At 43.5% G+C, this 15,336-nt stretch overlaps 1 protein-coding gene across 10 annotated transcripts in view; it reads left to right on the top strand.

Moving 5' to 3' along the window:
- The window catches only part of arntl1a (aryl hydrocarbon receptor nuclear translocator-like 1a), a 31,891-nt gene extending 16,954 nt beyond the window's left edge, over positions 1-14,937 (top strand). For 5 of the 10 annotated variants that reach the window (XM_045688366.1, XM_045688360.1, XM_045688364.1 and 2 more), the window contains exons 3-20: positions 7,448-7,505; positions 7,647-7,794; positions 8,105-8,125; positions 8,300-8,335; positions 9,374-9,412; positions 9,696-9,853; positions 9,960-10,039; positions 10,121-10,213; positions 10,329-10,479; positions 10,865-11,014; positions 11,678-11,924; positions 12,361-12,467; positions 12,572-12,722; positions 12,909-13,072; positions 13,289-13,397; positions 13,654-13,741; positions 13,938-14,034; positions 14,210-14,937. In XM_045688366.1, coding sequence (XP_045544322.1) covers positions 7,493-7,505; positions 7,647-7,794; positions 8,105-8,125; positions 8,300-8,335; positions 9,374-9,412; positions 9,696-9,853; positions 9,960-10,039; positions 10,121-10,213; positions 10,329-10,479; positions 10,865-11,014; positions 11,678-11,924; positions 12,361-12,467; positions 12,572-12,722; positions 12,909-13,072; positions 13,289-13,397; positions 13,654-13,741; positions 13,938-14,034; positions 14,210-14,367 — 2,010 coding nt within the window. In that variant the 5' untranslated portion in view covers positions 7,448-7,492 and the 3' untranslated portion in view covers positions 14,368-14,937. The remainder of the gene's footprint in view (positions 1-7,447; positions 7,506-7,646; positions 7,795-8,104; positions 8,126-8,299; positions 8,336-9,373; positions 9,413-9,695; positions 9,854-9,959; positions 10,040-10,120; positions 10,214-10,328; positions 10,480-10,864; positions 11,015-11,677; positions 11,925-12,360; positions 12,468-12,571; positions 12,723-12,908; positions 13,073-13,288; positions 13,398-13,653; positions 13,742-13,937; positions 14,035-14,209) is intronic. The other 5 variants (XM_014125430.2, XM_014125428.2, XM_045688362.1 and 2 more) reach the window with 5 other exon arrangements.
- Positions 14,938-15,336: the final 399 nt, after the last annotated feature.

Genomic DNA, 15,336 nt, shown 5'->3' with positions numbered 1-15,336 from the left:
CCATGTTTAATTTCCTTGCTCAGAACATGAGAACATATGAAAGCTGGTGGTTCCTTTTAACATGAGTCTTCAATATTCCCAGGTAAGAAGTTTTAGGTTGTAGTTGTTATAGGAATTATAGGACTATTTCTCTCTATACGATTTGTATTTCATATACCTATGACTATTGGATGTTCTTATAGGCACTTTAGTATTGCCAGTGTAACAGTATAGCTTCCGTCCCTCTCCTCGCTCCTACCTGGGCTTGAACCAGGAACACATCGACAACAGCCACCCTCGAAGCAGCGTTACCCATGCAGAGCAAGGGGAACAACCACTCCAAGTCTCAGAGCGAGTGACGTTTGAAACGCTATTCGCGCGCACCCGGCTAACTAGCTAGCCATTTCACATCGGTTACACCAGCCTCATCTTGGGAGTTGATAGGCTTGAAGTCATAAACAGCGCAATGCATTGCGAAGGGCTGCTGGCAAAACGCACAAAAGTGCTGTTTTGAATAAATGCTTACGAGCCTGCTGCTGCCTACCATCGCTCAGTCAGACTGCTCTATCAAATCATAGACTTAATTATAACATAATAACACACAGAAATACGAGCCTTAGGTCATTAATATGGTTGAATCCGGAAACTATCATCTTGAAAACAAAACGTTTTTCCTGTCAGTGAAATACGGAACCGTTCCGTATTTTATCTAACGGGTGGCATCCCTAAGTGTAAATATTCGTGTTACATTGCCCAACCTTCAATGTTATGTCATAATTACGTAAAATTCTGGCAATTCATTTGCAACGAGCCAGGCGGCCCAAACTGTTGCATATACCCTGACTCTGCGTGTAATGAACGCTAGAGATGTGACACAATTTCATGTTAGCAGGCAATATTAACTAAATATGCAGGTTTAAAAATGTATACTTGTTTATTAATTTTAAAGAAAGGCATTGATGTTAATGGTTAGGTACATTGGTGCAACGACAGTGCTTTTTTCGCAAATGCGCTTGAAGTAGGCTATGATTCAATGAGAAATTAACAGGCACCGCATCAATTATATGCAACGCAGGACACGTTAGATAACTACACATGGTTGATGATATTACTAGTTTAACTAGTGATTATGTTAAGATTGATAGTTTTTTATAAGATAAGTTTAATGCTAGCTAGGAACTTACCTTGGCTTCTTGCTGCCCTCGCGTAACAGGTAGTCAGCCTACCATGCAGGCTCCTCGTGGAGTGCAATGTAAGGCAGGTGGTTAGAGCGTTGGACTAGTAACCGGAAGGTTGCAAAAATGAATCCCCCCTGAACAAGGCAGTTAACCCCTGTTCCTAGGCCGTCATTGAAAATAAAAATGTGTTCTTAATCTGACTTTCCTAGTTAAATAAAGGTGTAAAAAAAAAAAGAAGAGAAAGAAAAGTTTTTTTAAATAAATTTTAAAAATCGGCACATCGGTGGCCAAAAATACCGATTGTTATGAAAACTTGAAATCGGCCCTAATTAATCGGCCATTCCGATTTAATCGGTTGACCTCTACCTAATACATCTGATAATAAGCATCGAGGCCCATTGACAGAGCGGTGCAGCTTTCTCGCCGCAACCTTTTAGGGTTTGTTGTGATGGTCGTCTTCAAAGTTGTTTCCGAGGTTCGCAAAAAGCTAAATTCGTATGACACAAGCTGAATTAAATGTAAAGTGCTCCGTTGACATTTCAGAGAGAGGCTTGTTTTAACATTTTGCATTAATATGAAAAGTAGGAGTGTAACAATTTAATTAAAAATAAAACACTGTAATATCACATTTACATCCGTATTCAGACCCTTTACTGAGTACTTTTGTTGAAGCACCTTTGGGAGCAATTACAGCCTCAAGTCTTCTTGGGTATGACTCTACAAGCTTGGCACACCTGTATTTGGGGAGTTTCTCCCATTCTCTGCAGATCCTCTCAAGCTCTGTCAGGTTGACTGGGGAGCGTTGCTGCACAGCCATTTTCAGGTGTCTCCAGAGATGTTCGATCGGGTTCAAGTGGCTGGGCCACTCAAGGACATTCAAAGACTTGTCCTGAAGCCACTCATGAGTTGTCTTGGCTGTGTGCTTAGGGTCGTTCTCCTGTTGGAAGGTGAACCTTCGCCCCAGAGGTCCTGAGCGCTCCAGAGCAGGTTTTCATCCAGGATCTCTCTGTACTTTGTTCTGTTCATCTTTGCCTCGACCCTGACTAGTCTCTGCCGCTGAAAAACATCTCCACAGCATGTTGCTGCCACCACCATGCTTCACCGTAAGGATGGTGCCAGGTTTCCTCCAGACGTGACACTTGGCATTCAGGCCAAAGAGTTCAATCTTCATCAGACCAGAGAATTTTGTTTTCCCTGGTCTGAGAGTCATTAGGTACCTTTTGGCAAACTCCAAGTGGGCTACCCTGTGCCTTTTATTGAGGAGTGGCTTCTGTCTGGCCACTCCACCAATCAGGCCTTTGTGGTAGAGTGCTGTAGTAATGGTTGTCCTCCTGGAAGGTTCTCCCATCTCCACAGAGGAATGCTAGAGCTCTGTCAGAGTGACCATCGGGTTCTTGGTCACCTCCCTGACCATGGCCCTTCTTCCCCGATTGCTCAGTTTGGCGGCCAGCTCTAGGAAGGGTCTTGGTGGTTCCGAACTTCATCCATTTAAGCGTGATGGAGGCCACTGTGTTCTTGGGGACCTTCAATGCATTGGACATACTTTTTACACACACACACACACACACACACACACACACACACACACACACACGCACGCAGAAGTCAATTCAGACCGATCCAGCTCAGAGAGGCCCAGCTCATGAGCTCCATCAGCAGCAGGTTTTAATTTAGAATGGGAAATGAATGTGTTTACTGGGGCTGACCCCATTTAGTTGATTTTTTTGGTTTATAGGCTGTTGGTCGAGTAGCAAAGAAAAGTACAATACACCTGTCTGATTCACGCTGAGTGGACTGATCCATTGTGGAGGCTGTGGGGATGGCACAGTCCATCAGTCTTAGACATGCTACTGAAATTGTATATGATTATATTGTGTAAGAACAATGCACAACTAGGGTTGCACATTTTGGGGAATATTCAGAGGTGGAAACTTTCCATGGGAATTATCTGAAATATATGCAAATGTAATATTAATACCATTTAAATGTAGATGTTTTTGCATTGGATATACACTGCTCAAAAAAATAAAGGGAACACTAAAATAACACATCCTTGATCTGAATGAATGAAATAATATTATTAAATACTTTTTTCTTTACATAGTTGAATGTGCTGACAACAAAATCACACAAAAATAATCAATGGAAATCCAATTTATCAACCCATGGAGGTCTGGATTTGGAGTCACACTCAAAATTAAAGTGGAAAACCACACTACAGGCTGATCCAACTTTGATGTAATGTCCTTAAAACAAGCCAAAATGAGGCTCAGTAGTGTGTGTGGCCTCCACGTGCCTGTATGACCTCCCTACAACGCCTGGGCATGCTCCTGATGAGGTGGCGGATGGTCTCCTGAGGGATCTCCTCCCAGACCTGGACTAAAGCATCCGCCAACTCCTGGACAGTCTGTGGTGCAACGTGGCGTTGGTGGATGGAGCGAGACATGATGTCCCAGATGTGCTCAATTGGATTCAGGTCTGGGGAACGGGCGGGCCAGTCCATAGCATCAATGCCTTCCTCTTGCAGGAACTGCTGACACACTCCAGCCACATGAGGTCTAGCATTGTCTTGCATTAGGAGGAACCCAGGGCCAACCGCACCAGCATATGGTCTCACAAGGGGTCTGAGGATCTCATCTCGGTACCTAATGGCAGTCAGGCTACCTCTGGCGAGCACATGGAGGGCTGTGCGGCCCCCCAAAGAAATGCCACCCCACACCATGACTGACTCACCGCCAAACTGGTCATGCTGGAGGATGTTGCAGGCAGCAGAACGTTCTCCACGGCGTCTCCAGACTCTGTCACGTCTGTCACATGTGCTCAGTGTGAACCTGCTTTCATCTGTGAAGAGCACAGGGCGCCAGTGGCGAATTTGCCAATCTTGGTGTTCTCTGGCAAATGCCAAACGTCCTGCATGGTGTTGGGCTGTAAGCACAACCCCCACCTGTGGATGTCGGGCCCTCATACCACCCTCATGGAGTCTGTTTCTGACCGTTTGAGCAGACACATGCACGTTTGTGGCCTGCTGGAGGTCATTTTGCAGGGCTCTGGCAGTGCTCCTCCTGCTCCTCCTTGCACAAAGGCGGAGGTAGCGGTCCTGCTGCTGGCCTCCTCCACGTCTCCTGATGTACTGGCCTGTCTCCTGGTAGCGCCTCCATGCTCTGGACACTACGCTGACAAACACAGCAAACCTTCTTGCCACAGCTCACATTGATGTACCATCCTGGATGATCTGCACTACCTGAGCCACTTGTGTGGGATGTAGACTCCGTCTCATGCTACCACTAGAGTGAAAGCACCGCCAGCATTCAAAAGTGACCAAAACATCAGCCAGGAAGCATAGGAACTGAGAAGTGGTCTGTGGTCCCCACCTGCAGAACCACTCCTTTATTGGGCGTGTCTTGCTAATTGCCTATAATTTCCACCTGTTGTCTATTCCATTTGCACAACAGCATGTGAAATTTGTCAATCAGTGTTGCTTCCTAAGTGGACAGTTTGATTTCACAGAAGTGTGATTGACTTGGAGTTACATTGTGTTGTTTAAGTGTTCCCTTTATTTTTTTGAGCAGTATATTTACAATATCATATGGAGACAAACGAACCTTTTACCATATCATAAGTAGACATAATTGTAAATGATTAAATCCTTCCAATATAATTTTTTTTAAACAATTTAGTTACGAATTGAACTTTAATTAAATGAGTTGACTCTTCACATGGGAGGATTTCACTGAACAACAAAAGAAAGAAAGAGAATATTGAATGATCTCCAATGATGCATCGCATCTCCCAAAAACGTTTTCAACATACATCTATGAAATGATAGTCCAGAAACTAAAGCTTTGGTTGTCTTCCTCTCAGGCTTCCATGTCTTCTCCCTGGACCTCCTCAATGTCCACCTCTTGAACATCAGACTCTGAGGCCTCATCTTCACTGTCACTTTCCAACCTTGTTGAGGATGGCTCGTTGTCGGGCTAAAAAAGCCTTACATTTGCCCAGATGGCCACCAATTTTTCAACCCTTATATTGGTCAGCCTGTTGTGTGCTTTGGTATGTGTTCCCTAACAAGGACCAGTTGCACTCTGAGGCGGCTGATGTTGGTGGGATATGGAGGATGATGGAGGCAACAGGGGAAAGAGCCTCAGATCCACAATGTCCCTTCCACCAGGTGGCTGATGAGATATGTTGGCACGACTGCCATATTGCATCTCCATCCCAAAGCCCTTGCTTGGAAGTGTACTTCGCCAGACTGCCAAGAACCTTGCCGTCATCCAGGCCAAGGTGGCAGGACTCTGTAGTGACGACACCATAGGCCTTGTTGATCTCTGCACCAGACAGGATGCTCTTGCCAGCATACTTGAGGTCCAACGTACGCTGCGGCATGTATGGGCTTCAGGCAGAAGTCTTTGCGCTTTTTGATGTATTTCAGAACTGCAGTTTCCTCTGCTTGGAGCAAAAGTGAAGTGGGAAGGGCAGTACGGATTTCTTCTCTTACATCAGCAAGCAGAGTCTGAACATCAGACAGGATGGCATTGTCTCCCTCAATCCGTGCAATGGCTACTGCTATAGGTTTCTGGATTTTCAGGCTGCTTACCACTCTCTCCCAAAATACATCATCCTGGAGGATCCTCTTGATGGGGCAGTCCATGTCAGCAGACTGTGATATGGCCATTTTTTGGAGAGACTCCTTCCCCTCCAGGAGACTGTCAAACATGATGACAACACCACCCCAACGAGTGTTGCTGGGCAGCTTCAATGTGGTGCTCTTATTCTTCTCACTTTGCTTGGTGAGGTAGATTGCTGCTATAACTTGATGACCCTTCACATACCTAACCATTTCCTTGGCTCTCTTATAGAGTGTATCCATTGTTTTCAGTGCCATGATGTCCTTGAGATACATTTGAACTTGACATGAGGCAGCCTAGTATGTATGTAGGTAGGCTAATAGACGGGTTGTCGGGTAGCCTTCATTCTCGCACAGCATCCAGCTTAGCTAACACGATGCTGTGCATTTTTCCTTATGTTTTACCACTCTTTTCCTCTGGACTCCATTGATTTAGTCACCCTAATTTTGGCCATCCTACAAGGGTATAAATTCCAGTTACTTTTGAAAGGATTATGATAGACATGAAGTTTGGACCATTGGTTTTCTTTGAGGATTAGCTATCTACACATTTAACATTATTTTACCCATTGGTCAAAAGATGTGTTTTTGATTGGACACCCTACTCACTATAAGAGAGGCTTGGAACTCACTGCCTAACAAGACTCATTCTTACTTAGATAACCTGACTGACAGGGATGAGAAGATTACACACAAGCACACTGTCCTTAAGATACATTTGAACTTGAGATGAGGCAGCCTAGTATGTATGTAGGTAGGCTAATAGACGGGTTGGTTGTTTTGGCAACAAAACCGATGCGTGCGCAACTGTGGCAAAACAGACAGGATTGGCTTACGTTTTTGACATGTAAACTATATTTAATATCCAATGTTGATTGAAAACATAAATATGTTTACATAATGAGCATTTGTTGGCTCTCAAATATGTCATTAGTTGTTTGTTAGTGAAGCTAGTGAATTTTTGCCATATTAGCATTGACATGAAATCAGTCAAAACACCTCAAAACAAGACATGGTATCAAGAACAAGATGAAATTAGCTGAATCGAGTCACTTGCGATACCCCGCATAGAGGTTTCTTGTCATTGTTGGTAGCTACCTGGCCATCCAGAATCACAACTCATCGACTTCTGGCCCATTGATGCGTGCGCATCATTTTTGTGACGTTGTCAGCAAACCCATCGATAACCCTGGTCTGTCGCTGTGCTTCTGTCTGCTCTTTACTGACTCAGCACTTTGATGGTAGAGTTGCGTAAGTGCTACTGATGTATTGAAAAATGCCAGTTGGGCGAGGTATGGTATGATGTGCATTTGACGCAGTATGACCCATTTTTAAGACCCCTGTTAGATAATGAGGCGACACTGCATTTTTTTTGATGCAGTGAGACAATTGTCCTTCCTGTCCATTCCTATTCCTCCAAGATCAATTAGTAATCCAGACATGTCCTAAATGGCATGTTTTCCCTGAGGTATCCTGGCAACCAGTCTAGTCTGTAGCAGACCCCACAATCATGTGGGTGGGGCAAGTGCACAGTGTGAAATTCCCACTCGGTCTTTATTCTCACAAGGAGAACAAACTTGACTTAGTTGTGTTTTTGTGAAGAAATTAAATGTCCAAAGATTCAGTGTTCTGATTTTGAATGAACGTAATACATTTTCCCCTCCAGAGCGGAGCAATTGCAAATGGATGGAAGGAAATTCCAGAAGCTGTAATGAACATTTGTGGTGAGCGAGACTCATTTTGTGCCTTGCTTTGTCAGGAATTTTTCCTGAATACATTTGAATGATCCTTTCTCCAAATAGGTCAAAGTACAAAGTAAACTGTACAGCTTGAGATTTACAGTCTAGCTCTAATTCATGTTTCAGATTATCTAATGGCAGACCAAAGAATGGACATTACCTCTACGATGAATGAGTTCATGTCCCCCAGCTCCACCGAGCTGATCAGCAGCTCCATCAACACCCAAGGCATGGACTACACCCGCAAGAGGAAGGGCAGCACCTCCGACTACCAGTAAGCACCTACCGTAATCATCGTCAAATCATTGTGGCCTTGCACTCAGTCACCTTAGTCTCCCCCCAGCCTCCCACCAGTCAGTGCTGAAGATGATGGGTTCACTGAGTTCTACAGTTAAGATGTAGTAATTAACGCTCCGACTTTGCTAGCCATAGTTATGGACACATCCTGCAATACCCTTTCAAAAAATGGTGTTGTGCTATATTGACTCATTTGTAAGTCTACACAGTAATTTTCCTGCCATCTGTTACTGATCCACAGTCATCTGACAACAGAATGATTCATGCGTTATTTTATTCCTTTATAGAATTGATGGATTTTCTTTCGAGTAAGTATGAAACGGTTTCTAATTTTTTACGCTTTGTCTGTTAGGCTTACCTTCTTTTTTTGATGGGGGACACACTGAATAGTGTAGTGCAAATGGATAGTAGGAAACTGTTAAACATTATTCGTAATCTAACGTGGTTCAGTAAAACTAATGGCATCTGCTTATCTTCCACAGCGAGAGCAGTATGGATACAGACAAGGATAAGCTTAGGTAAGAGTTTCGGCAGCAAAAAGCGTGAATTACAGTATAAAGAAAAGCTTAGTTTTGCCATGTTATTGGTTATAAATTGTACAGGGGAGACAGATGTTGGGTTAAGATAGTGGTTTCACTGCAAGATTGAGTAGGTGTTAATCTTTTTTCATAGGATTTGCATGGTGAGACAATGGTAACATTGTGGAGGGCTATATACACTGTGTACAAAACATTAGAAACACCTTCCTAATATTGAGTTGCACCCCCTTTTACTCTCAGAACAGCCTCAGTTTGTCGGGTCATGGACTCTACAAGTTATTTATTTAACTAGGCAAGTCAGTTAAGAACAAATACTTATTTTACCCCGGTCTAACCCTCCCCTAACCCGGATGATGCTGGGCCAATTGTGCGCCACCCTATGGGTCTCCCAATCACGACCGGTTGTGATACAGCCTGTGATCGAACCAGGGTCTGTTGTGAAGCCTCTAGCACTGAGATGCAGTGCCTTAGACAGCTGCGCCACTCGGATAGGTGTCAAGTGTTCCACAGGGATGCTGGCCCATATTCACTCCAATGCTTCCCACAGTTGTCGTTGGCTGGATGTCCTTTGGGTGGTGGACCATTCTTGATACACACAGGAAACTGCTGAGCATGAAAAACCCAGCAGCTTTGCAGTTCTTGACACACTCAAACCGGTGCACTTTGTACCTACTACCATACTGTACACTGTTCAAAGGCACTTAAATCTTTTGTCTGGCCCATTCCCCTTTTGAATGGCACACAGACACAATCCATGTGTCAATTGTCTCAAGGCTTAAAAATCATTTTTTTTACCTGTCTCCTCCCCTTCATCTACACTGATTTGAACTGGATTTAACCTGTGACATCAATAAGGGATCATAGCTTTCACCTGGTCATTATGTCATGGAAAAAGCAGGTGTTCCTAATGTTTTGTACACTCCACTCAGTGTATATACCATTACATAACCTGTGTGGAACAGTGGCGAAGGGATACATTTTCTCCTAAAACGTCTCTCCTTTTTTTCCTTCTTCCAGGGATTGTGGTGATCATCAGGGGCGGATCAAAAATGCCAGGTATCCAGACTCAATCCCGATTCCTAATGTTTCACTTAAAAGTCTCTGTTGGCAATGAATATGCATAGTGTTTCCACTGACCTGGCACGTGGTTAAACTCCAGGATAAAATAGATTCTAATCTCTCTTTCCAGGGTGAATTAAATGCTCCTTTTTAATTATAGACAGAGAAAGCCTCGTGTCCCATCGATGAAAAAGCACTTTATATAGTCTATAGATTGCACTGTGTAACAGAAGGACTGGGAGGTGTTCTAACCGTTTGTTTTCTGCTACTCTGCCAATAGGGAGGCACACAGTCAGATTGAGAAGAGGCGCAGAGACAAGATGAACAGCTTTATAGACGAGCTGGCAGCGCTAGTGCCTACTTGCAACGCTATGTCCCGCAAGCTGGACAAACTCACAGTCCTACGCATGGCTGTCCAGCATATGAAGACATTACGAGGTGAGATGCAGACAAAGACACGGCAGGCAAATTATCATTGGACATCAGAGAAGTTGTAACTTGATCATTAAATAATTCAAATACTACTTTTTCTGTTTCTGTACAGGCGCAGCGAACCCATACACAGAGGCGAACTACAAGCCGTCTTTCCTGTCCGATGATGAATTGAAGCACTTAATATTGAGGGTAGGTACAAGCCCTCCTCTAACTCCTCTCTGCTAAGTTGCTCTCTGGGTAAGCCTGATGACACAAACCTAATTATTTTAGGCTGCTGATGGCTTTCTGTTTGTCGTCGGATGCGATCGTGGGAAGATCCTCTTCGTCTCTGAGTCTGTTTACAAGATCCTCAACTATAGCCAGGTACGTCTCCATTCCTGTCCAATGTCCTACAGTTATACTATATTTGCTGTTGTACTATGTCAGACCATATCTGAGCTCACAAATGTTAATTTCCAGTCAATCCCTCTCTCCCCAGAACGACCTAATTGGCCAGAGTCTGTTTGATTACCTGCATCCTAAAGACATCGCCAAAGTCAAGGAGCAACTGTCGTCATCGGATACAGCACCCCGGGAGCGACTCATCGACGCCAAAAGTAAACTCCCTCCTGTCTTAGTAGATACTGAATGTAAATACTGGTTTATGCCTTATGTAAATAATATTGTGAATTGTTTTTAGATACTACTGCACTGTCACATACTACTGCACTGTTGGCGCTAGGAACACAAGCATTTCGCTACACCCGCAATAACATCTTCTAAATATGTGTATGTGACCAATACAATGTGATTTGATTTGATGCCAGTTGCCAAAATACTGGCAGTTTACCTGCTATATTATGTGTGTAAACAGCATGATTTATTGTGCACCGTAAATGTATAGGCCATGTACGAGTACCTTTATAAGAGTAGAATGCTTTTAACATTGTATGCAAGTTATTTCTAAAGCTATTGTGGATGATTAGCACACAATGTTCAGCAGTGGTCTTATACGATATGATTGTTCTCCCTCAGCTGGCCTACCAGTGAAGACTGACATTACCCCTGGGCCGTCTAGACTGTGCTCCGGAGCCAGACGTTCTTTCTTCTGCCGGATGAAATGTAACCGGCCCTACGTCAAAACAGAGGACAAGGACTTCCCCTCCACCTGCTCAAAAAAGAAAGGTTCCTATTTCAAGATCTAGGCCTCCTTCCCTGCTATCTTTACTTTGTTTACTCAGAAACCTGGCATCACAGATCATTAGCATCATGCTAGCATTACAATGAGAGCACAGGATATATGCTACTGTGTACCAAATGGCTAATAAACAATATGCTTATTGTTGAACTTAATATTATTTTTTATTTCACCTTTATTCAACCAGGTAGGCTAGTTGAGAACAAGTTCTCAATTACAACTGTGACCTGGCCAAGATAAAGCAAAGCAGTGTGACACAAACAACACAGAGTTACACATGAAATAAACAAACATAGTCAATAACACAATGGGAAGGAAAAAAAGGCCGTTGTGCAGCCAAGAAATATTGATGTGCTGCGATTTAAAACCATTGAGTAGGAAAAGCTGGGTAGGTCATGCAAATCTCCAGTTGAGCTCTCGCTGAATATTCTAGTGCTAATTTAATATTTTATCTAGGAAAACATTCTCTCTTTGATTGACCCTTGATTCAGATACAGGCTAGTATTACTTGTTTGCTTAACTTGTGGTTTTCTCATTAAATCAGTCATTTAACACTTGACCTTAAGTCATGGCCCACCGATGTAAACCGATGGATAACTTACCATTGTGTGGGAGGAAATGTTTTTATAATGGTTGTTTTTTACCTTCAGCCGACCGTAAGAGCTTCTGCACGATCCACAGTACTGGCTACTTGAAGAGCTGGCCGCCCACTAAGATGGGCCTGGACGATGACAACGAGCCCGACAACGAGGGCTGTAACCTCAGCTGCCTGGTTGCCATCGGCCGGCTGCACCCCCATATCATCCCCCAGCCCTCCCATGAGGACATCCGCGTCAAACCTACCGAATACGTCTCCCGCCACGCCATCGACGGGAAGTTTGTCTTTGTCGACCAGAGGTACGCTGATGGAGCGTATGCCTTCATTTTACTATGACATTTTTGGTTTATGATTACATGTGTGCTAGTCATTCATCAAGTTGGCCAATGAAACACACATTTTAGAAGTATGGTTTAAACTAATACTTGAAGAGGCAACAAATCATATGTAAATTCTCATCTTCAACCACCCTTCACCCAAAATAGCCCATCTACACCAGCCTACCTACATGGGCTTGTCAAGTGAGGTTCAGCCTCACTATATTTGATGAATTAATCTCCTGCTAACAGCTTGACACCTCACAGGCCATTATTACTCATGATGAAGGGTAATCAAACTTTCATAAAAATGTCAGTGAACTGATTCATGTTCATAGAAAACGCTCCGGTGCCATTTTTAAAGACTTGTCAAAAACAATTAGAAAAGCACAGATAGTTTCTTATCTTCTCTATTCAGGGCCACAGCCATTCTTGCGTACTTACCCCAGGAGCTTCTAGGCACCTCCTTCTATGAGTATTTTCATCAGGATGATATTGGCCACCTGGCAGAATGTCACAGACAAGGTATGGGATTAACTGTCCGGCACGACACATTTCTTTGTGATTTACATCTTACTATATTTAGTCACCACATTTTGTTTTCTGAACCTGGGTATCTTGTTTCACAGTGCTGCAGATGAGAGAAAAGATCAGCACAAACTGTTACAAGTTCAAGATTAAAGATGGCTCCTTCATCATGCTGAGAAGCTGCTGGTTTAGTTTCATGAATCCCTGGACCAAAGAGGTGGAGTACATTGTCTCCACAAACACAGTGGTCTCGTAAGTCGCCCTTCTCTCTCTATCCTAGCTATGAAGTTTACATGGGAAGGAATACTGTACATATTTGAAGTGGTGCTTCATTGATTGTTGTAGAGCTAACTGGTAGTGTTTATTCAGTGGCTGTACTGTTTTAGTACTTGAAACACTGGTCCTGGTCCTGATGTTGCTATCTGAATGCTTCTCTAGATGCAGTATGCTAGACGGTGCAGACCCCTATCATCAGTCTGCTGCTTCCCCCACAGCCTCTATGGACAGTGTGCTGACGTCAGAAGGTGACATTGAATGTTGTGAAAGAAAGCATGCTTTTCTACATATGAAGCAGGGATTTCTTTACGTCCTTGGAACAAGATGTGAGCTGTCAGCTGATTCTCTCTGTACACCAACATACAACTATAATGAATAGCTTTCTTTTTGATAATGTAGTGAATCTGTGTTTCAAAATTCTAAAGCATCTGTCGAGATCTCACAACAAGACTCGGTATAGGAGCATTGGACCAAATGTGAAAATGCAATGTTCTCAGTCAGTCCAGGAGCAGGCAATGTGATTGTCATGTGTGTGATTGCAGGTGGAGGGAGACGGGCTATTCAGACGGTGCCAGGCATCCCTGGCGGAACACGGGCAGGTGCCGGCAAGATCGGCCGTATGATCGCAGAGGAGGTGATGGAGATTCAGAGGTGAGCGATGGAAAGAGTTTAGGCAGAAAATGGATGACGCCTTATTAATAGTTGCAGATCCATTATAACTTTTCTCTACTCGTCCCCCTGCTCTCAGGTATCGATACACCCTTCATCAAAAATGTACAGGCTTGCAAATGAATCTGTTCAGTTAGGCTATGTCAGCTGTGATGAATTACCTGGAGCTGAAGGTGTTTTAGATTATTATCTCACAGAACCCTGGTGTAATGGTATTGTCTGTTCTTCTCTCTACCAGGACCAGAGGCTCAACACCCTCTAGCTGTGGCTCCAGCCCCCAGAACATCAGCACCCCCCCTCCAGACTGCTCTCCAGGGGGCAAGAGGGTAAGTCTAAGGGAGACTCACAATAAGAACCTCCAATAGAACTGTCTGGTACAAGAAATTGATACTTTTCTCGCATCGCTGATTGGATGTTGTGCTGATCCAGTATTGTCTGTTGGGTACTTGAAGTCAGGCATCTGTCCTGTGGCTGAAAGCTGGTCTTCTATCTAGACCACCACTGACCTATTTCTTCTTGCAGATTCAAAATGGTGGAACACCAGACCTTCTGTCGGCAGGAACGCTACCAGGAGGATCCGACTCCATTGGATACCCATACTCCAACCAGTCCATTATGAGTAAGTAACCATGCCCACCATTTTCAACAAATGTTCCAAACACTAATATTACAAACACTGAATCCTCCCCATTCAAGTAGATGTGTAGTATTTGTGCAGGGAAAAATATAGACTGTACAGTATCAAAAACCAGTCATGTAACTGACTACAGCGTTTTCCCTCACCACCCCTGTAGGTGACAACTCTCATCTCAGCATTGACATCATGGACGAGCCAGGCTCCAGTAGCCCCAGTAACGATGAGGCAGCCATGGCTGTGATCATGAGTCTCCTGGAGGCTGACGCAGGCCTTGGGGGCCCTGTGGACTTTAGTGACTTACCCTGGCCCTTGTGATGACGGCCCAAGAGGAACGAGGCATAGCAGGGCTGTTGGAGCTCTTGGGCTAAGGTCCACAGAACTATGTCAAAACCCTGAATTGATGATGCAGTGGCATCATCAGGAACCATGGCACTGTGGGACTTATTGGAGCCGAGACCTCCATGTTGGGACTGGGACAGGTCATTTCAAAGTATACCTGTATATGCCCTCCCTAACTTGCTGCTGGACATTCTTCCATTGACCTTCACCACAGGATAATTCATCATTTTTCAATGGCTATTTTCCTGCATTATGCTACCAGGGATTTCTATTGAAAACCTGTTTTAGTGTTTGGATGATTTTACACTACAGTACACATTGGTTTCCCTTGTTGGATAACCCCATTTGAAAATTGTATCAAATCTTTAAATAGTATGATGTAAAAAATACTTTATGCAAAATATATGGTGTGTGTATTGTATCAGCAGTGAAATATTTTTATTAAAAGTTTGTTTTGTATCTCTTTCCAGAAGACTTTGAGCTATAAACAGAATTTGATGCAGTATGTTATTGATGCTAATGAATAAATTGTATCCATATTTACAATTTTTATTTTATTTTATTTCACCTTTATTTAACCAGGTAGGCTAGTTGAGAACAAGTTCTCATTTGCAACTGCGACCTGGCCAAGATAAAGCATAGCATCGACACATACAACAACAGAGTTACACATGGAATAAACAAAACATACAGTAGAACAAAAGAAAACAAAAAGTCTATATACGGTGAGTGCAAATGAGGTAAGTTAAGGCAATAAATAGGCCATGGTGGCGAAGTAATTACAATATAGAAATTAAACACTGGAATGGTAGATGTGCAGAAGATGAATGTGCAAGTAGAGATACTGGGGTGCAAAGGAGCAAGATAAATAAATACAGTATGGGGATGAGGTAGGTAGATAGATGGGCTGTTTACAGATGGGCTATGTACAGGTGCAGTGATCTG

Source organism: Salmo salar, chromosome ssa10 (assembly GCF_905237065.1).
Source record: "Salmo salar chromosome ssa10, Ssal_v3.1, whole genome shotgun sequence".
Taxonomy (NCBI): Eukaryota; Metazoa; Chordata; class Actinopteri; order Salmoniformes; family Salmonidae; genus Salmo; species Salmo salar.
This window is presented reverse-complemented; position numbering and strand designations above follow the sequence as displayed.